Raw genomic sequence first — 23703 nt, 5'->3', positions numbered from 1 at the left:
TTAAACATGTTCCTTGGAGTATAAATGACTAACTTAGAGTTCAAATAGAAAATAAATATAACTAATATCATGCTCTTGCAGTTCTTCAAATGTCCTATCTTCTCATTAAACTTCTATTTGAATCTCATGTTGTAATACTATGGTGATCATATTATTTTAAAGTGATCAAAAGATACCATACATAAAATTATGTTGACTGGAAGAAAACTAAAAATTAACCATGTGAGCATTTAGACATTTCAATGTGCTGAAGACTTGTAAATGGCAGGCACTCAATGAATATTTCTTTATAATGAATTAAAAAGTCAAAGTCTCTTGCAACAAATTGTTATGTGACTTGAATAGGAAAAAAATAAACTCCTTATAATTGAATGAGTTCATAAAGTTTTATACACACACATGCACACACACTCTGAACATATAAACAGATCATATACAATATAATCTATTATATTTCCCATAAAAATAAATTTTAAATTGTCAGACCAAAAGGAAAATAATAACAATAGCTAGCTTACTAGTAGCTTGCTAATGCCTTCCATAATGTCTTTTAATTCAGACTTCAAACCTATGGAAGCAGGCTTAACTCTGTTGAACAGATGAAGAAAGTGAGGCTCAGAAAGTTCAAAAATTGACTCAAGGTTAAATAATCAATAAAAGCATGGCCAGTGTTTAAACTCAACCTTATCTGATTTTTAGTGGGTTTAACAATGGACTGCCACACCTTTATGGAAGAGAAAGGCAACACCTCAAGGAGAACAATTTCTTTCAGAGATCAATTCAAATGGGAGAAAGTGCACATAAATGATGCAGGATACATTTATGAACTGCAGCACGTAACACAAAGTTTTCCAGAGTGTCTACCAGGGCCCAAGGCAACTCCTCAGTAGAAAACCTTCATCTGTATTGCAAATACTATTTCTGTGTTTATCTATAACCATGAACATAACATAATATTACAGATGAGTGGCCACATGATTTTATAGGGAAAACAATGAAAGCACAGAAGTTCAAGAGACCAGGAAAAATTGTGAGTTAGAGTTCATAGAAAGCTTTATGAATTTTGCAGCACTCTAATGTAATCCCAGAGGGGAAAATACTTGAATTGAGACACTTTCCTTCAGAAATCTTGACATCTTAATTCATTTCCTGAGCTTAAATATTCTAGGCTAGTCTGGTGGCACTGTAATAGCCTGGGCAAACATTTTTATTTATTTCACTGTTGATACCAATATTTGTGCTACAAGCTGCTGCCTGCATTTGCTGCTATTTATTTATTTCCTACAGATCAAATTATTGGCCTCTATATAACATGTTTTCCGGGGAGGTGTTCCTTGTGCTCATGAGCAAATGGAAAAAGCCTCCATTTAAAATACATATTTTTGCCACATGACTGAATTAACTCATGTTATAAATATGATATGTAACCACTTGATATTCATGCCTGCGTATGTATAGTGAAAGAGCAATAAACGCATATAATAGATAAATCAAGCAAGTTCCTTATTTGCATGGGTGGGTGGTCAATATATCAAAATATTGCACACAGTTCTAGGTCTACCACTTAGCTTCTTTTAGCCTCTTTTTTATTTTCTCTAGTATTTCCAATTCTGTTTTATTAGGTTGATATTAGAGTGAATAAGGTTATGTGAAAGGATTTTTATAAAACTGCTAAGTATCACACACATTTTCTATTAATGTGGGATTTACTTGTTAGTACATACTGTTCTCTTTGGCTTCTCTTGTGTATGTAGGAAAATAGAAACCAGAACAGGATAATTTTTAAACCAAACAACATAGCACTTTTAGGATGCTCATAAGATACAGACATAAATTCAAAGAGAAGAGTACCTCTTTGAGGCATCTCATAGCAATGTAAACATCACGGTGAAATTTTTGAGTCTGAACTCCCAAGGTACAGAGTGAGTCCCGAAACCCTTATGCGTGTTAGGTAGAGACACTTCTTCCCTGATCTCTCACTGTTCACACTTTGTTGGAATATGGAATTAGCAATGACGGTTTGAACCTTAGTTCTATCACATATGCTTTTTATTTAATCTCCCTGAACCTCAATTTCTCGCCTGTCAAATGCATATAATATCTCCCTCATATTTCTGTTGTCAAGACTGAAGGAGACAATATATGTAAAAAGCCTTTGTGAATTGCAGTGGTTTCTCAGAGAACAAGTTATTGTGACAATTCACTTAGACTATCTAGATACCCTTTCAAGGTGTCAGTTTCCTCCTAATGTGGAAAATTGGGTTGATGGAATAATAATCAGATAGATAGAATTTGGTTTAAATGTGTATTTCTGATTGCGTTCTTCCATATTTCAGACCTTAATTTAATATTTAAATTATTGCTTAAAGATAAGGAAGAGGTTTCTAAAGAGAACATTTCCTAAAAATTAATCCTCCTAAATGTTACAAGAAACGATGAACGGCCACAGTGTAATGAGCAACGAGCAGACATACGGACTCCCTGCACGCCTGTACCTAGACCCGGAGCTAGGAAGACCTGGTTCCTTCCCGAGGCTGGGGATGACTCAGAGCTTGCTTTTCTCATTGGCAGCTAGTAAAAACAGGAATTCTTTTTCCCAAATATGTACTATAATCTAAAATAATTTTTATCTTTGCTTAGGCTTTCTGATTGTCCTGTCATCCAGTTCTTGTTGAACCTGGTACATCTTCCTCATGTATGAGGAAGATAAGGTCTCCCTCACAGCCATTTGCCTCAGTGTTCTTTCTTATTTATTTATTATTTCCAATTGGGAAATATATATATACATGTAACTCATTACTTTAGTCTGCCATAGAAATACTATCACAGAGTTATATATATTGTAAAGCTATGTTCTAAAATATTATCAAAAATTGATTTGAACACCTCCAGCCATACAAAAAGCTTCTTGACATATTTTATAAAAATCACTGTTGGAAATATTATCCATTCCGACTTTGTTTTCCAGCGATGCCTCATAAAAAGATCTATGCTAAATATTTCCCTTAGAATTTAGAACTAAACAAGCTTTGTTTTTGGTCTCTGAACTGATTATTTATTTTTATCAGACAATGAAAACCTGTTTCATTTTAGTGGAGACCTAGGTTGATGTGTTCACCTTTGTGAGGCCCAGGTCAGTGCAGTGCATGTAACAGGAATTCTGTATTTTCTGAATAAATTGATTCAACCATAATTTCCCTTTTTACACTGGTTGCAAGAAAGCTTAGGGTTAAATGCAGTTACTGTAATAGTCTATGTTGAGATATATTTATTTCCCTCAACAGTTCTGTTTTTATGTTTTTAGCTCCCTTTTAAACTAATTGAATATGTTTTAATTATAATCCACTGAAAATCCTTTTGAAAACAGGTATAGAATGTTATAAAAGAAAATACATTTTATTTTCTAGATGATAAAAAATAAAATAACTTAACTTTATTTTTATCTGACAATTTATGAGATTAAGTGCATTTGCACTGAAAAAATATGTTGCCACATTTCTAAAGCATGACCAGACTTTTAGACGGAAAAACAACACAATCAGAAAATACATCTACTAGATGATGAAAAACAAAATAGTTGAACTTTGCTTTTTTTTGTTATAAGACATGAGGAGGCATATTCAAGATACATAAAATATTTGCTATTTTGAAACTTCCAGAAATAAAATTTAATATTAAAAACGAAAATCCCTGAAGGCCCTAGCCTTGTGGTTTTATAAAATTGTGTCCTTTAAACCTTTCTGCAAGTGAAGAGAAAGACCTAAATCTAAGCCCAAATTTTAGACAGATAAGGAGAGAATAACATTTAGTAGCCTGTTTAGCTTATCATGCAGGGATCCTGTCACTGTGCCATGAGACAACAAGATCCAAAGCTCTTGATTCAGGACTTGCTCATACCTTGAATTTCATTAAAGGAGAGAGGGCAGAAAAGAGACCAAGTCAAACTGAACCAGGAAGTCACTCTGAAAAGGATGACCTGGCACATTCCTGTTTTCCTGGTGTCGACTGCAGTTACAGGGCTGAGAGGATCATGAAGTCACAGCCTCCCTTATTTAGTTTTCGTTGTTGTTTGTTTGTTTGTTTGTGTAAATCAGCCCCTGCTAGTCCCTAATGCAGTCTCTTTTCAAATGGTGTTAAAAATGAGAGGCTATTTAAGAGCTAGGTTTTCTTTAAAGTATATTTCCATTTTTGTAATCAGAAATGCGCTTTCTTGTACTAATAGCTTTAAGGTAGGCTCAAAGGAAAAGAATTGTGTGCGGGGTGTAGCTCCAAGTTTTAAACGTCTGGTATTAATGACATATAAGGAAAAAATGAGAGTGTGTTAAGATCAGTACTTCCCTCTGGTGGGAGAGTTCATGAATGTTTTGTCTAACAAGGGAAGTGACTGACATTAAATTAGCTGTGAGCACACAGCAAACTTCTAGGAAAGTGAGTCACAGAGTTCCTGTTTTCTCTCCTTTGGGAGTTCTGAGCATGTGAAACAGAAATTAAGAGGACTTGTTGTTCTGTCAGTGCTTTCTCAGTTAACCTCCAGAGTAGTCTTTTTTATTTATTTTTTTTAACTGATGGGTTGTAAAATCATGGTCACTTATTTGGTTCTTATGTAGCTTATTCTAGGTTCTAGTAAAAATTATTAAGAAAAAGTGAGCACTCACATATTAAATAGAAGCATAAAGGAAAAAAAGAAATTGAGAGCACATGACATACTGAGTCTCTAGTTGGCTCCTTTCAACTTTTCCAAAGTTTATGTTTCAAAATTCAGGAAAATGCAAATAGTGTTGGAAACTTGGAAATGCTGAGGAACATGACTATTATTTTAATCATGTCTGAAAAGGGTCATGCATTGTATTTTAATAAGATCATCAAGAAAGATAAAGACACCTAAATTAAATTCAAGGAAAATTGTTAAGTATGCAATCAATGTTTAATTAGGAATTGTAAGCTTCGATTGACATTATCTTCATTCCTATCTTAAATTTAGATTTCCACTATTATGTGTCTTTAACTTTACTTTTATCTTAAAAGGTTTTCTTTTGGATTTACTACATAAATCTGATGTCAAACTAGAAGACTTTGAAAATAGTTTTCATTTGCATGTATTTAAACACAAATTCTCTTTCATTTTCATGTTTAATAAAGTGATAAGATAGAAAATAATGCCAATTAAAAGCACTGACACTGATGATCTGAGATTGTTTGAAAACAAATTCAAGTACGAATTTTTTTGGAACAAAAATCTAACTCCCCAAAACGCACATATTTGCATAGTGATTGCGATCAGCGTGAAGAGTTTATTGTTTCAGGGACAATATTCTCAGGAAGAGGTTTGAGTTTCCTATGAGTCCAATGATTGATAGTTCAATGGAGAAATATTCATAGAATGTTAAATTTTTGAAGGTTTTTTTTTCCCCTCAAATGAATTATTTTGCAAAATGGGTATTAAAGTACTTTAAGCACAGTTAGTAAGGTACTCCTTGAATGGAAATAAAATCCTTATGAAATCTAGAAATATTTTAGGCCACAGTAAAGTTAAGTGTGCCAGGTAGTGGCTTGTCACACTGTCAAGATACAGTTATTGGCCCTGACTGGTGCAGCTCAATGGGTTGCATGTCATTCTGCACACGGAAGAGTTGCTGGTTCGATTCCCTGTTAGGGAACAAGCCTAGGGGTGCGAGAGGCAAGCAATTGATGTTTCTCTCACACATCCACATTATTCTCCCTCTCTTGCTCTCTCCCTTTCCCTCTCTCTAAAAATAAATAAAATATTTTAAAAAGATACAGTTATTGCATGTAATAAAACTGTAGAAATTAAATTTGATTTCACATAAAATATAAATATGTATTATTAGTTTTAGAACTTAATTTTCTATTATCTTTTATCACTTTTAATATTTTCTTGTAGATCAGCATATTCTAAAGTGCATTCTTGGGAACATTAGTACTGTAAAGCTTGCCACACACAAAAAAATGTGTTACTCATCAAATAAGATTGATAAAAGCTATGTATTATGAAGATATATTCATAATTATTTCAGGTTTGATAATGACATTGTAAGATTGTTTAAAAAAGGGCTGATCTTTTAAAGATGCAGTTTAAAATATTTGTGAATGAAATGATGTAATTTCTGGCATTCATTTCCACATATTTTGAAAGCAGGGAAAAAAAGGCTAAGGGTAAGAAAAAGGATAAGTTAGCCACGGGTTGATGTTACTGAGTTTGAGTGATGAGTACATGTAGGTTCATTATACTATGTAGCCTACATTTGGGTGTTTTGGTGATGGTTAGAAATTCTCCACAATAATAAATTTATTTGTTTATCTGTGTTCTTCCCAAAAGTATTGAACATAAACTATTCTTTTCAAGGAACACTTAGTAATATCGCTCCTGGACATTTTGGGAATAACTATATGATAGTAGAACTAATGTTTTTCCATGTATCATTGCCCATGATATTCTAGGCTTCTATCACATGAAAAGTCTTACTTACATGTAGAAAAACATTAAGATAACAATGAAAATATTTTAAAAAATCCCTTTATTATTTCCTTTATAAATTCCTTTATACATTCCTTTATAAATTCTAAGGGGGCTGAAGTACCCATAAGTAAAACATCTGAATGACTAATATTTTTCAGTTTCATCAAGATTTACTTTGTATATAAATAGAACATGAGAAATATTGTTAAAAGAAATGCAATTTTAAAAAGAATGATTGGTAGCCCATATTTTGAAAGATAAGAAGCAATTATTTTCAATTGAGTATTAGCCATAAATGTAGTTACAAATGCTTAATAGCTCAATGGTAAACTCTGTTAAAAAACACCAAACAGCATATTGTAGTCAACCTCAATGATTGTATTTTTATATTTTTTATCCTAAATTTTGCATACAATTCAAACATCTGTTAAAATCCCATTTGTATACCTATAAATTATTTCACATTCTAGGAAAATTATATTATGTAGAAATATTCCTCAAAATAATATCCTATAATTTCTAAATAAAATTTACAGTTTTGTATAAAATTCTTTGAAATTTTGCATGTGTAAGAAAATGCATTTTACTTTCTAAGTAAATTAAAGAAATTTCTTATTTTTTAAAATAAATTATACATACCTTTTTAACTTTCCATCTAAGTAAAGACAGCCTGTATTACTATTTATAGCTGTCTTTTCATTCCAGCTTTTTTAGAGACTAGAAAACATTTTTATTGTTGACTGTTATAAAAATTCAAGCAAGAACCTTTGCATTTATTACGATATACTGACAAAAAATGCATTAATTTCCATTGATGCCCATTAATTTGATAAATGTTTTGTCATTTGTACCATTTGCACTGTCAAAACAAGTTAATTATATCTTACTGACATTTTTGACAATTGCTTTAACTCCAGCAAAAAAAGTGTGTCTTACTTGCTTTAAAAGATTCACTCTTGCCTATGGAAAGACTGAACGAAGCAAGAGACTTTGAACATGTCAGAAGTCTTGCACGGCTCAACTCATGATCAACGGTAAACAATGAATCCTCAGAACTATTTTATAGAAGGGCTCATATTTTGTAGTAGAAAAATACTATGTACCTGCATAATCTGTTCTTGCATAATGTCCATCTTCAGATTTAGTAGTTGTAGTTGTGTTATCTGTGTTAAAAATTAACAATAAAGATTGATTGTTTCTTAATATATAATATCAAAATTATATTCTCCCCAACATTATTTTCATTGCCATTAAGGAATTTTAACAACTATACTTCTAAGCAATCTTTATAGAAAGGCAGATTTACAATGTCAATTTTAGCTTGACAGTGAATAATAGAATGATACTAGTTTTCTAAAGTTTAAGAGAAGGAGAAGTAAATTAAAGAAATTTCTAAGGGGGCTGAAGTACCCATAAGTAAAACATCTGAATGACTAATATTTTTCAGTTTCATCAAGATTTACTTTGTATATAAATAGAACATGAATTTATAATAGAACTTAGAATTTCATTGTAAAATATTTTATCGTAATTATAACTACGATAAGCTGGATAAAAATTAACAAGTCAAAAATCAACAAAATCTTTCTGAACAAGAAACAGAGTAGAACATTCTCATATATCCTGCTTTAAAAAATGTATTTGAAATATTTTTATTGAATCGATACATAAAAATGGAGTGATTGAATTCCAAGACTGTCTACTAAATCTGTAGGTTTTTTCTAAGATGAATTTGATTTTCTTTTTTTCCCCTCTGCAACGAAAGAGCCTGTTGTCTTCCGAATATTAGCTTCTGTGTTCATGGCATTGTGCAGATACAGTCCCATTATATAGAAAATGATATGGACCATTGCTGATAAGCCCTCCAGCTCCTATAATCAAAACGAATGCTACAGTAGACTCTACTATCCATTATAAATCAGAACTGCCTTTCAGAAATGAAACAGCTGCCTAATAAGAAGTTATCTTCGCTTTTCATTTCTACACAAAGACTAAAAACATTCTTTGAAATGCATTTTAGTAGGAACATTACCTTGACATCGACCCAACGACATGACTTCAATTTTCTCCTGTTTCTGACACGACGCTTCTTTGATTTGACACGCATTATCATAAGATTTCCCATCAGAAGCACAGAGGGGATTGAAGTTGGTTTGAGAACAATCAATGTTGCACACACACCTAAAGAAAGAGAAATAAAAATATGATATCAATAGTGTTGTTACCACATTACAAATAAAACACAAAGTGGAAGAATTGCTAGGTTGGCAAAATGCAAGTTGGCAAAACTGAATTGTTTCCTTCAATTTCTACCTGATGTAAAAAGATACACAGAACTGATGATTCAATGACTGAAAAATGGGTAAAAGATAAAAACGGAAAACTCAGAAAATAATCATCAGTTAGTTTCTGCCACTGGAACTTTTAAAGCACGTACATGCAAAGCATGTACATGAACTCCCATGCTGACAGCTGCAGAATCAGAATAGGCTGAAGTAGCCATGAAGCTCTGCTTTACACTCTTCTGAAATGAAATCTTACTTTGTTTGTTTTTTCTCAGGATATTTGAATGGAGAAAGCCTGAGGAAAATGATGTAGATGATATTTAACAGAAAGCAAACAAGGAGACTTTGGAACGTAATCAGAAGTTAAAGTTCCTCAGCATAAACAAGGATGCACATAAAATGTGCTGAACCAGAATCTCCAATGGCCCTTAACATTTTGGGGGACCACCAAACCCTTTGACAATCAAATGAAAGTTATGAATCTCTCCTCATAAATATACATATTCATATAAACAACTGCATACTATTTTAGGGGTTTCGGGAGTCCCTTGAAACCTAGTCCATGGCCTCTTTCCCAGATACATTGCTCTTTTTCTACTTCAATTTTAAATAATAAATTAATTATCATTCACGATTTTAGTATGTTTTTTAGTATAAATGAAAAGTTGGTGAGTTAATGAGAATTAGGTCACATGAATTAGAAATATTAGATATTTTAAGCAAACTTTTAATGATCTTTTCTATGTTCTTATAATTCTGTGTTTTACAATATATTTTGTTACTCAGAATATTGTGTTGTCTACAAATATTTACTGCCATAGACTATAAACTCATATTTTATATTTTTATTAGTAATTATATTGTATTTCTAAATAGATTATATATTTCTTAAAGTGGTGAAGCACACATTTTACTTCTGTATATCTTCCTTAGAGCCAAGCATGTACTATAGTAATAACAATAACCAGCAGGATACTACTCGCTGGGTTCTGAACAAGCATGACTTTTTTTAATCATCACCAATGACAAACCAATGATATTATATAAGGTCAGAGAGCTAGTAAGTTGTGGAATGAGGACCCCCTGGAGATGTGCCAAAATAAAATACAATCTCTTTCTTCTTATAATGAAATGCGTGTTAGAATGTTCTGGAAAACTTAAAATATACTGATTCATATGCAGGTTTTGGGGCTCTGGTAAATCTGGAGGAAAAGCCTAGAATTCTGTGTTCTCAAGTAGTCAGCTGGCATCAGCCTCACTTCTTGGGACTCACTAATCTGTTTGCTGATTGAATGAGAAAGGGTTTGTCTGCACACCAGGTCTTAGAGCACAGTCCCCTAGGCCATTTGTCTCAGAATTAGCGAAATCTCTGTTAAAAAGTCTGGCAGAAAATAGGCTCATGTACCTTTTTTTTTTGTTGGTAAGAGAACTGCTTTAGGAGCCCTTGGTATTTTTACTTTCACCTATTTAGGAACAGCTAGCTAGAACAGATGGTAACCTAGAAGATTTAAATGCTTAAGTGATCGAGGAGTGGTGTTCCTACTTTGGCCGTGATGTTGCCATGTGAGGACAGCTATTGCGATCATGACACTGCTACCTGGGCTGATTCTTGGCATCCGAAAAATCTGAGATCAGGAGCTGCCTACATTTCACAGAGCTTTTGGTCTTACTCACAGTGGATCTAAGGAAGTGACTTTGTAGATCAGGCTCGTTTTCCTTAACCACTTGTAGTAAATAAAGAGGGGAAGGGACTGACGTTTTTAAAAAAGTGTTTCCATTTACCTTCAAGACAGTTTAGGTTTTGGCTGTTATGTTGGCCCCGAGGGGCCATCTCCATGAAAGACACTGAAACAACGACCAGTGAGTAGCAGCAGAACAGAGAGAAAGGTGTGTTCTCGCTTCTATCATTAGCTTGTGTAAGATATCAAGGGCTTGCAGGTAGCTGAACATTAAACCCCCAAAATTTCAGAGACATACACTATACATATTCTTGACAAAAAAATGACTGGTAGTTCAAAAATCCATTTGGTATCATTACAAAATGATAAAATAAGAATAGAGATGGAAAGAGAAAATTTGGTTCAAATGTTTCAGTGAAACATTCACTTGATTAAGCCATAGCACCAAAGGAACACAATTGTTCAGGCCACCTTACTCCTGGCAACATACTCCTTTTCCAATTTTATATATATAAATATATATAAAATAAATATATATGAAAATATATAAAATAAATATATATATATTTTTAGTTTGATCTGATTTTAGTTTCACATATTTTCTACTGCTGGCATCTTCTTCCCTTTCATTTTCTAGCACTGCTCACTCAGGGCCTCCTTACATGTTTGTTTTGCCTTTGGAATTTCCTGACTCTTGTTGCCTCAAATAAACTCTTTAGGGAGTGGCTAAGAAAAAAGTATAGATACATTTGGCATTTTTCTTCTCATCTCAAAAGGAGGACCTCAATTCCTTGAGGCAAGAGTAAGGTAGAGTCATGCCTCATAAAAGCATGGATAATTTATCTTTTTCTCTGCTGTATACTATCATTGCATCTCCCTCTTTCCTCCTTCTTCGATGGTCCTGCATATATTAAATAAATGCAAGAGTACAGTAAAAATTATTTGCTTATGAATTTTATCAACTATAGGAAATTGGAAGTCTATGGAGAATAATTTTCTTTTTTTGAATAAGGGGAAGGAGTTTCAACAATTTGCAGAAAGGGCTTGAAAGCTATATATCTTGGGAAAAGGCATATGCTGTGACTGGTTTACCAAGGACCTACCATTTCCATGTTTATGTTAGACCAATGGACTCTGATTGTATGATCACTATTTACTGTAATTTTTGTATCTAAGTTTAAGCTTAATTAGTTATAAAACCAAGCAGGATTCTAGACACATTTTCTGAAACTCTTAGCTCATCCTGATCTCTCTTGGTAGTGGCTAAATAATTTTTGGTGTTCCCTGACCCACATACTACCTTGCATACACTAAACTTTCAGTAACTGCATGGTCAATAGAAGAATAGATAAAATAAATGAATATAGTAATATTATTCTATATTCTTAAAGAAAGGATAAAATTAATATGAACTATTATTACTATACTGCCATAAAAGTAGCCATAGGATGGCTAAATAATTTTCTTGATAAATGTTAAGTGTCCTCATTGAGATCAAATAAATATTCAATTGAATATGAAGATATTGATAATATTAGCTTACTTAAGGATAGTGCCTCCCCCCGCCCCTGCTAAATGCTTTATATGTTATTACTCCTTTCACCCTTCTGTCTGTATGAGGCAGCTACAATTACTATCTCCATCTAACAGATAAGAAAATTGAGTCTTGGAGAAGTCACACAAATTGTATGGGAAGAACCCAGTTTCAAATACAAGTAGTGTGATGCTAGAGCTTGCACTCTTCTATGTATTGCTCAGTATAAGAAAAAGTAAGACAGACCAAAATTCTTACTATTAACTAATTAGAGGAATATCTGAATGAATAAGATGTGAAAAAAAGATTATGTCTACTCTTGGAAAATTTATTATAATGTTATAAATTTAAATCACATTGACTTTTAGTCTCTATCTTCCCAAACAAATGATCTAGGCTTTTTTGTGTGTGTTACAGTAATAGATCAGTGAATATTCATTGAAAGATATTCTGAGCTAATGCCTGGTGTTAGAATGAATAACTAATCTGACAACTTAAGGCATCAATTGTTTAGAATATTTTATCCTTCACAAAACTCTATATAAAGTTGGCTTTACATAAAAACACACATTTAGACAGATCACACTTGCACAAAAACACACACCAAAATTGACTCTACTGAAATGACAAAATTGGAAAGTCTTAGCATTAAATCTTTCCAAGACTTGGCTTAGGAACTTTTAAAGAGTCTGGAATTTTTAGAAATCCATATTCATGGGCAGAGGGTTTGTGTGTTTATATGAATGAATGAATTTGTGTACGTGTGTGGAAAGTAGACTCTGTGGTGGCACTTACTGCATTGTTAATGTGCCTACTTACTAGTTTATATCTTTACTGTTCTTCATCCTTCTCACCATTGAATTCCTGGTACCTAGTACTGGGCCTCATAGCAAGTTTTCAATAAAGGCTTGTTGAATTAATTACTGAAAGAATGACAGGATGGGTTGGTGGGAGTTAAACTTGGTCATTGTTCTAGGCATTAACACCCAAGAGAGAGGACCAGTCATATGTTCATATAAACTCTCACCTAACTTTGTGTTACTTGGCACATGGACTCTCTAAGGAAGAAGGAGGCCCTTAAAGAACTAAGGTTCACCTTCCTCCTTTTATTTGTGTCTACACAAAGGAAAGAGCACTAGCCCTTAGTGTCTTCAATGGCATTGAAATCCAATTGTGAAAAGAAGTTTGCCAGGCTATTACTTAAACTTTAAGGTATTTGGGTGCAGTGTTGGGGAACCAACATGATTTAAACATGTCAATGGCTTAATTTATTGCTACTTCAAACTACTGAAAAATAATAATGCTTGATAAAAAGGTGACAGAATTATCATATAGTGTGATGGTGAGATTACAGGTCACCCTGGGTTAATTATGTAAATGAAGCCAGGGTTTTGTTGTTTCTTTTTTTCTCTACAGAAATGAAAGGCAGACATTTTTTACAACAGAAACTATCCCTTCTTCGCTGCCTTTGGCAAATAATTGCATTATTATTCATTCTGAGAGGAGTAACTAGTTAATTACAGCATGTCACAAGTATTTTACGTGAGCCAGGGATTTGTTAGGCTGAGGACTGCATGGATGGCTTTAGGGGTTTTGGGGGTTTTATTTTTGCATTTTCTTTTCTTTTTTTCCCCCAGCCTATCTCAGTCTTTTGACATTTTGGCACTGCGATTACATAGATTTCTTTTCTTCTAAACTATGAAGAAAAAGAATAGCCTTACTTGAAAATATTAATTTTAGGGGTCTCTATGTGGAAATACAACTCTCTAAAAATCCTTCAAAGAAAATTAACACTGACTGAAAACAGCTTTCTAAATGGTAAGAAAGAAAAGAAGCATTTAATAATTTTAAAAGAACACTTGGTGGAGTGAAAAACCTAAATTATAGGAAGTAAAAGGCGGTGTCTAAGACAATTCACATACATTTATAATTATCTCATGAATATTTTTGAGGGGGTGGGGCTCGGTGTAATTTAGCTCCCTGCTTCTCTTAAAATGGCTCTTTCTAGGATGTTCTGCAATGAGTGGAGCAAGCCTTTCCTGTGTATTTAGGAAGGCCTCACCCCCTGCCAGAGTGTGAGGATGCTGGCGCTGCCAGGCAGCAAATTACTTAGTCATGTGTCTGGTTTGTGGCTGCCCTCTAATTCCAGTAGATTTTGTTCTGTCTATCAAACATGCCTGTCACATATTCCTCTCCCAAGGTCCTTGACTGGGTGTCCATTCTTAATTTTGACCATACAACATTTCTAATCAGTTTCAAAGCACTCAGTTGCACTGCAGGGAGGTTGGCTTTCTGGCTTGTTTGGGGCCTTGAGTGGTTTGTTCTCCTTGAGCTTGTCTCCGTGGTATTAGGAAGACCGCTTCTGGCCTGGCCAGTATGTGAGACCAGAGCTGCTGTCTGTGTTCTCCATCAGAGCTGTAAAGGATGAGCTGCATTGTATTAATGACAGTAAAAACAGTGTGTACCTTTCATTCAAGACTCTTGTGAAAATTTAAGCCCATTTATTTATTAACTCTCATATCTCTTTTTGATGGAACTTGATTATAAGTATTTTAACTGTAAAGTAACTACAATCCAAGAAAAACTGTGAGTTGTGAGGGAAAAAATGAGATGTGAAAATCCACTGAAATCTTAAAACATCTTTACAAAGCATGTAAGAGCATTGACTGAGAGGTAAGACTAATAAGTTTACCATATTGTTTCTCAGGTAACATATGTGAATTTGGGTCTCTCTATATATTTGATAAGGGCAATTCCTTTAGTTTTGGAACCTAGGAGAAACAACACTCTCCTCCAGACATATTACCCGGGACTGCAGGCAGATTTTCCAAGAGGGATCGGCTTTATCTTTTATCTGGACAAAATTTAGTTGTCATTAATATCTATTTCTTTATAAGCAGGTAAAGCAAGAAGTTGGCCTATTAAACAGAAAGTTCTTGGGAATAGTGGAGAAAAGCCTAAGACAACAAATAGACACACAATGGTGTCTATATGAAGGGGAACTGAGTTGAGAAACCCTTCCTCTGAGTGGTACCTGAATTTTCAAAATCAGAATCACATGCTGAACAGTGAAAACAATTCCTGGGCAAGATACTGATGGTCATATATTGAAATAATGTCTAATATAATAATAAAGGTAAATGGAATATGACTAGAGCTTGGATTTTGGTATCAGACCTCTGTGTACCAAAGGCTTGATCACATTCTAGCTGTATGGCCTGGGACTCGTTACTTAACTTCCCCAAGCCTGTGAAAAAGGAGAATACTAACGCAGGATTGCAGGGATTATATGAAATAATGCACATAAATTGCTTAGCAAATTTTCTGAGAAGTTGTAATTACCTGATAAACATTGATCGTTAGTAACTTTTGGCTTAATGGTTTCCAGCCCGGGATGCAGATCCAGGCTTCTGTGGAATAGTTCCACCTTGGGCCCCACCCAGCAGCTCTCACTCAGGAGCCCCGTTGTGAGGCCGAGGTGACTGCAGTTGTCAAAGGTGCTTCAAGGGATTCTGGTGTGCAGGGCTGGTGAGTTGTAATTGTAGTCAATACTTTCTCATCCTCTAAGACTAAGAGATTTTCCAAATTTATTGTGTGTAAGATATACCATATACATGGGAGATTCCGATGCAATAGGTCTGGAGTAGGACTCAGAAATCGGCATTTTAAGCAAGCTCCATGGCTCTTTCTGAGGCAGATAGCTTGCATAGCCTATAGAGAAATCTCAGCTGTTTTGGCTCCAGCCACACCCTTTCCTCTCTCCTTCACTCCATTATAAGGAGTTTAATGTTCTTGTTTAACGTACATGCTTGAGTGACATGCACTAAAATGCTTTCCTCCACATGCTACAGGTGATATCTGTGTGGTAACATGGACGGGTGATTAAATGCACTGATTCAAAAACATTAGTGGTAGGGCAGGGGGCCGAACTGACTCACCACGTAACACTGAAATAGAGGGGTGAGAAGGGAGAGGAAACTGTGGAGGGACTCCCCTGCGCCAGGCACTTAGCTCCTCTGCAAGACTCTCAGGGCTATGCATACAAAGTGGGGAGAAAAAGGTGAGGAGGCTTTAACAGAATCCTGGAGAAGAGATGACGTGGGGGAACGTGTGGAGGCAGACGGCGGACCGGGTGCCGGCCGACCGCGACTAGACCCGTCTGATTGGAATCAGCTCCTCTCATTATACGTGGCAGAATACAACATTCTAGACAAATTATAAAGGGCCTCGACTCCAGTCCAAGGACGGCCTTTATCTTCGAGGCAATGGGGAGTCCTGAAAGCTTTTTGAGCACTGGGTGATGAGACGGTCAACACGATGAAAGGGGCGCTTTAGGAAGATGAAGCTCGCAGTGGAGGGCGGGCAGAGGGACTAGTCACCTGGCTCTTGCCATCACCTAGGGGACTAGCAAGTAAAGCCCAGGAGAGAGGCATTCATGCTAAGAAAGAGAAGGCGGAATCAATAAGGCTTAGTGACTTGATACTTAGGGCATATTAAAGCCAACTACTAAGGCAAAAATGTCGCTATCATGCGCTTCCTGCTCTACCCTTTCCTGCTTTTTTCCTGATTTGTGTTGTGTTCCAAATCTGAAAATGATGAGAAGAGCAGGCAGGCTCAGGGAGGCAGCTGTATCTGGGACTCAGGAAGGCATGCTTTCCTCTCCTGCTCAAAATAATTTTCTTTCTTTGCTACCGAGACGGAGGCAAACAGGGTTCTATCCTGATGTCATGGAAGCACACTTTAACTGCAGTTTAGAGAGAACTATCCCTTGTATTGATGCATACCCTGCCTGCTTCCCAGATTGATCTGAGATGACTGGCAGCAGATACTTTTAATGCCCACCGCCTTAGAGAACAAACAAGGCTCCCTCCAAGGCAGCCCCTCCTCAGTATACGCGATACAGTTGAAGCAGGATTTTTGACTAGTAATCCATTTTCATGTATCATGGTTGCATTTTTTTTCAGGATTTTTTCTTCCTTTTTGAAGCAGCTGCATTTACATCTTAAAATAATCAAAGTAAACAATTCTTCATCCTCATATACATTTTTAAAAGTATCTTGAAGCAAAAAACCCTCATTAGCATCATGTGTACGCTCTTGCTCATTAAGCTGGAAAGCATTTTCAATAACCAAGGGTGACTATGTGATTACTAAGAAGTATGGTCGCTCTGACTAGATGGGTCTTAATACACAACAAAGTCAGAGAGCATGAAAAACAATACAAGGAAATTTTAGGGGGAAATCACATTTGAATAATGTGAGCCACTAAATTCTCACTCTTTCCTTCTGTCACAGTCATAGGCAGGGTTTCTGTACATTCCTTTGGGCCCAGCTGCAGGGTTGCCCCACCCACCTCAGCCAGCCAGGCACCTTCGAGTTCATATTTTACAAACTGGCCCTCTGGTATGCGTTCACTTGACAAAGGACTTTTAGGAGTAAACATGTATAAACATCATTGCGGTCTAGATTTTCCACAAAGCTGCAATTTACCATCACACCCTTGGATTTTATCCATAAGATATAAGGGACAGTAGATGAAAAATTGCTCCACATTGTGGAAAAATTGCTAGTTTGAAAATATTGTCCATTACATTATTCAGGTGGTTTTGATTTGCTTGTTTAATTTTATTTATTTTTCTATATAGACATTCATGATAATTCTCTTCAGAGAAAAAAGGTAGTCTCACTTCAAGATCTGGCATATCTCCTTTATTTGGATATTGTCAGCTTAAGGCAATTTAATATGTTTTTCTTTATTCCTTGGCTCTCAGAGAGCTTGGAGATAAGCAGTAAGTGAATGTGTGTGTGTGTGTGTGTGTGTGTGTGTGTGTGTCTGTGGCGAGTGAATGATGGGTGTGGTCCATGGGAACAACAAAATATCTGCTCAAGTTTTAATCAGTTTTATTGCTCTTATATAAAGGTAGGAAAATAAGATAACATTTGTATACTTGTAACATTTCCTTATGAAATTAATGTTCAGTGTTTTTGTGACATGCTTTTTCCAGACTGATGTCAACAAAAATTTATACTGTTGGATCTGGGCATAAAAATAAAGCACTGAAGTTGTACCAAATATTGTCCTTTTATGATTACATAAAACTTTATGTTTTACTTATTAATTTTAGGGTTAACTTAATTTAAATTTGCATTTAAAATAATATCTTACATATTAAAACATGCTATTATAAATTTTATTATTGGAATAACATTTCCTAAGAAACATAACAAAAAAGAATATGATGAAATGTTTGTATTTGTTAAAACTAGGTGGTAGATGCACAAGTGTTATATCATCTTTGATAGTTTCAAAATAAAATTAAAAATAAAAAATATTAGATTTGACAATTTGCTTCAAATGATTATATTACCAAGCTAGATAAATATATTTTGCATCAATTTTGATCTGGATAATTAATTTCTAAATTAATTAAACCAAATTTGAAAAAAATATGTACACAGAGAAATTCCAGTGGAATAAAATGTTTCTTCATAAATAACTATTTAAGATTGAGTTTATGTCTGTATGAAAATGACTTTCAAGCAAAGTTTATTATATGAACGGAATCTTCTCTTTCTCTCTCTTCCTCTTACTTGTTCATCCACTGAAATGTTAAACTTGCAAACACATGGTGGCATTTCATTTACTGGCCCAAAGCAACGCTGACTTCCTGCAGGGTTGCTGGTGTGTTCTGATTGCTCTGAAACATGGCTATATGGCAGTATCGTCAGCCAGAAGTAGTCGTGAGCTATTCGAAAACCCTTGGGACAGAGGTCTTTACATAGAAATGTTGGAACATTTTGCCTTGACATAAGCGTGTTTCAGAGCATTCTCAAAAATATTAAGCTTTAAAAGGTAAGAAGGGAAAGGGTGCCTGCCTGCCTGCCTGCCTGTTGTGAGCTCCTGGGAGGTCCCTGGAGGGCTGCAGCGATGACTGGCAGGGGCCCTTTTTCCTCCAGCCCTAAGCACATGCATTTTCATTTATCGTGGATTTCATTTAATTTAGTTTAATTCCATAAGCACCAAATACCTATTTGGGTTAAACATTAGAGACACCAAGATAGCCCATGTGATCTCAGCTGGCCACAGAGATCACAATGAAATGAGGAAAACAAGCATCCATAAAACAGCATCATCAGAGATGGGCTCTGTTGGCACGGACAGTGTGCTTTGAGAGCAGTGAGGGGGGATAAAGGCTTCTACCTGCAAAGTCTAGAAAGGATTCACAAAGGATGTGATGCATGGACTAGCACTTTAAGGAGGAACAGAATTCTTACAGGTGGTTTCCGTGGTGACTTGTACCAAGAGATTTCTGAATCCTTTACTCCACTGAAGAGACCTCCCCAAACAATATCATTTCTTATTCTCTTTCCCCTGTTGACTTCTCTCCTGTGTGTTCGTTCATAAAATACTAATAACTCAAAACTCTTGTCTCGTGTTTCATGTTAGAAATGATATCATACATGTCCTGTTTGGGACTCAGAGCCACAGAGGCCCCTGGAAGTCAGGCAAGCCATTGACAGAACCCTGGGCCAGGAGTCAGGACTCGGGGCTGGTTTGGGAACTCTCCTTCTCCGGCCGCTAAACCTCTGGAAGGATAAGCTGCCCCAATAAGATGTCTAAGGCAGTCAGCTCTAAATTCCTGACATTTTGTTTCCTTTGACTCATGTTACTAATTATTTCTATTTATCCAGCACATCCTTGTCTTCCTACCAACCTTACAGTTTTTGTTGCACCTTCTCTGCTAAAGCCCCTACCCTAAATGAGTTTGGCAAGCTCCTCAGCCCTCTGTGACCCTTAGGCACAGTGCTTTGCACACAGTAGATATTTTACATTTAACAGTTGAATGAATGAATGGATGAATGAGAGTTGTGCTTGATTTTTCAACATTCCCTTAATGTCCTTCTAATCACTGAACTACTCATTGATTCCCAACTATCCAGGGCTCCAATTATGCTCTTTGTAATCTGAGAATGCTTCCTTCCTGGGGCTGATGCTCCCTCTACTTCTACTAGGTTGCCTGTTGTTTCATCCTCTGTAGCCCTTCTCACTGGTTTTTCATTCTGTCCTGTGCCACCTCTCTCTAGAATTTAGTGGGAAGAACACGGACCTATAGAGCTTGTAATTAGGGCCTCAGCCCATTATCTGTACCTAACACATGCTCATTGAATGAATGACAGACCTTAGTTAAAACCCACATTTTGAATGTTAGCTTGACGCATCTATAAAATGTAGAAAATAACTCCTACCTCAAAAGGTCATCTGAGGGTGTAAATAAAGAATAAATGGAAACAACTTCAAGTAATATTTGATGTGCAAGTTCTCGTTTCCCTTGCTCATTGAGTTTATTCTTCGTCTTATGGTAAATTGGTCTTGTCCATTCCAGGTTGGGCATAACTATATTACATTTCTACCCTCACCTAATTGACCAACTACAAATAAGCTCTGACTTAATGTAGATAAAAGAACTATTTGTCATGTACAATTATCTAAAATCTATAAACAGTTTTTTTCCCATGTTTGAGAGTACAAGAAGACTAATGACTTCTTCAATTTTTTTTGGATAAGAAAGAAAGAAATTGTTAACAGATAATGTCTTCAGTGTATTCTACTTTAAAGATGAGATATTTGGCATTGCCATATAAATTTTACTTTATTTTATTTTGTATAACTTTCAAACTATAAAAAATTATTATTTATCTGATTTTGCAGAAATATTACAAATTCTTGTAAAATCTGAGAATATCATTGTACTGAAAAATATAAAAAAATAGGTTTGTTTCACTCCTACATTTTTCCTAGTTCTTGTTATCTTTGTCCTTCACCTCTTCATGTTTCTTTCTTCTTTTACTACCTTTTATCTGTCCAAATATTTAAGTCAATATAAAATCAAAGTACATAGAAAAAAATTTCTCTGCTGTATATGGAGCTTTACCACCTTGCATGGAAGCTTACTATTTAGAAAATAGAAAGAATGAAGGTTTTGATGTAGAAAAAATTAATATAGAATATAAAAATGATATAAATGTATTTATATGCAGAGACAATATAAATTAAATGAGAGAGAAACCTATTTGCACTTTCAAACACAGTAAAAACAAACTGAATTTATAGATTTTAGATAAGTGTCCACAGCAACATGCATAAAGTCACTCTGGATTCTTTTTGTTCTCATTTAATTTTTCATGCTAGAGTTATTTGTTAATGGTGCTATTCTTTTTATTTTAATTAAAATGTCTACATTTCTATCCTTAAGCATGGCTGTGCAAAATGGTCCTGCTCTTGGCCTCATCTCAGAAGGCTTTTTCAGCTGCATAATCAAACGTGAACTTTTAGCCATAGTAAGTGACCATTACAGGAACACAATATGTTTTTTAAAAGAGTGTTCTGAATTACTTGTAAAAGAAAAAATTATTTTAATGAAACCATTAAGCTATTGTCTATAACAAATACTAGATTTTACCATAAATTATTACCTGAACCTTGGCAATATTTTTATTATTTAACTTTCTTGTGACTATATATTATATATAGTGCATATGAGGAATTTGATTTATTCTCACCAATACTAATCATCTATTTCATTAATTATCAGTCTTCTATCTTAAGCAAGCTAAATTATAATTTCTTTGAATTCAAAACAATATTTCTTAGCATATCTTTTTTTAAAGTAAATACCTTTAAGTGCCACACTATAAATGAGCACATAAAAAATAAGTAAATTCTGTTTAAATAAATCAGCCTATAGTTGATTACAATCTAAAAGTCATTGGGTAAAAACTTTTGTTTGTGCCTCTGAATAGCATGTATTCCATACCTTTCTGATGCATAAATGCTCTACCAAGAAGTTGTCAGGCAGGCAGACTTGTGGCTTGCTGAGGTCACTTCCATACACATATCAAGGCACCAATGGGACCAATGCCAAAAAACCATACAGGATGCTCTCATTACTCATCCAGATATTGTATCAGGCAGAGCTCCTTCAGCGTGAGCTTGGAATTTAAGCTCATATTTTTCCCTGAGAAAATTCTAGACCTAAATGCATGGCTGGTCTGTTCTGTAATTTGAGATTTTTCTAATATTAAAAATTACTTTTTAAACATGAAGTTCTAATCAAAAGTAACAATATAATTACAGTTACAGGGTGGGGCAAAAGCAGATTTACAGTTGCTTGTATGGAAACTAATACAACAATTAATAAATAATAACATAAGAATAAACATTGTGTTTTGCATACGCACATCTATAAACCTACTTTTACCACAAACATGTATATTTTTACCTAGGAAGAATTGGGGTGGCTTTATCTTTCTATTCATACTCACAGAGCGGAGAGTATTCTGGATCATGAGAGGCTGAAAATATTGTACTGAGGAAAAATTTGGAATGACAAGATATAGAAAAATTCATAAAAGTATATACAATTTAAAAATTCTTACAGATGAGAGAAAAGTTAGAGGCTAATTGAGAATTAGGACACTAAAATGCTAGGAATCAAAAATCACCTAAAGGTAAATACACACACACACACACACACACACACACACACGTATGTATCTATAAATCACCAGGGAAATGAAAGAGCCCCTGAATTATTATCCCTGTCCCGATTCTTCCTCTAGAGTCAGCTAGGGTGATGCTTTTAAAATGCAAACAAGACCAAATCATTCCCTTCCTCAAAACCCAGCAAAGGCTTCCTATGGATCTCAGAATAAAATCTGTGGTTCTTAGGAGAGTACTGAGCTTTTTTAACTGCTTTCCGGACACACCATATATGCCTCCGCCACCAGGGCTTTTCACTTGCTATTTCCTCTGCTTGGAGTGTTCTTACATCAAATATTTTCATGGCTCAAAGATGACCTTTCCAGAGAAGCCTTCCCTGAAGACCCTATCAAAATCAACACATGTCCATCTCTGCATACTGACATTATATTACATACTTAATTTTTAACTTTAAAAATTTTTTAAATTGATTTTAAGAGGGAAGAGGAGGAGGAGAGGGGAGAGAGAGAGAGAGACTGATTTGTTGTTCCACTTATTTATGCATTTACTGGTTGATTCTTATATGTTCCCTGACCGAGGATCAAATCTGCAATGTTGGTGTATGGAGATGACACTCTAGCCAACTTAGCTACCTGGCCAGGGACATGCTTGATTTTTAAATCGTCTGTTTTCTCCACTTCAGTATATGCTGAATGTAGAAAGTGATCTTGTTTGTTTTGTTCACTGTTGTAATCTTCATGCCTAAAGCAGTATCTGGCACATAACAGGCACTCAATAAATATTTGCTGAATGAGTAAATAAATGAATAGATTCCTGACCTAAAATATGCTTATTTCAGTGACCTACACAAGGTTTTGAATTACATGGCTAATTAAATAAATTCATATTATTTTGCATCAATTATCAATCAAAGTTTTCGTTCTTACATACAATAAATATTCATTTTTTGTTCAATGCTTAGCTTATAGTAGATGTGTAGTAAATATTGACTAAATAGAGTGCTCACCACGTGTAAGTTATTAAGACATTTTGATATTTAACTACAAAAGCATGGGCAAAATTCTCTGTTAGATGGACTAGGTTATTTTATTATTTATTTATTTAAGTAACAACAAGATTCTGTTTATTTATTTACTTAGAGAAAGAGGAAGAGAGGGCAAAGAGAGGCAGAGAAACATCAATAGTTATCCCTTGCATGTGCCCCTACTAGGGATTGAACCCACAATC

The 23703-nt window shown here is 34.9% G+C and overlaps 1 protein-coding gene across 1 annotated transcript in view; it reads right to left on the bottom strand.

Moving 5' to 3' along the window:
• The window catches only part of TMEFF2 (transmembrane protein with EGF like and two follistatin like domains 2), a 224317-nt gene that overhangs the window by 41486 nt on the left and 159128 nt on the right, over positions 1 to 23703 (bottom strand). Inside the window, exons 6-7 of the mRNA XM_054566708.1 lie at positions 8511 to 8659; positions 7582 to 7641 (exon numbers count right to left, since the gene is read on the bottom strand). Of these exons, the coding sequence (XP_054422683.1) occupies positions 7582 to 7641; positions 8511 to 8659 (209 nt within the window). The remainder of the gene's footprint in view (positions 1 to 7581; positions 7642 to 8510; positions 8660 to 23703) is intronic.

The sequence above is a fragment of the Pteronotus mesoamericanus genome, unplaced genomic scaffold (genome assembly GCF_021234165.1).
Source record: "Pteronotus mesoamericanus isolate MK-2021 breed Mesoamerican mustached bat unplaced genomic scaffold, CSHL_Meso_final contig_179, whole genome shotgun sequence".
Lineage (NCBI taxonomy): Eukaryota > Metazoa > Chordata > Mammalia > Chiroptera > Mormoopidae > Pteronotus > Pteronotus mesoamericanus.
The sequence above is the reverse complement of the archived record's forward strand: the minus strand, read 5'-3'. Positions and strand labels throughout refer to the sequence as shown.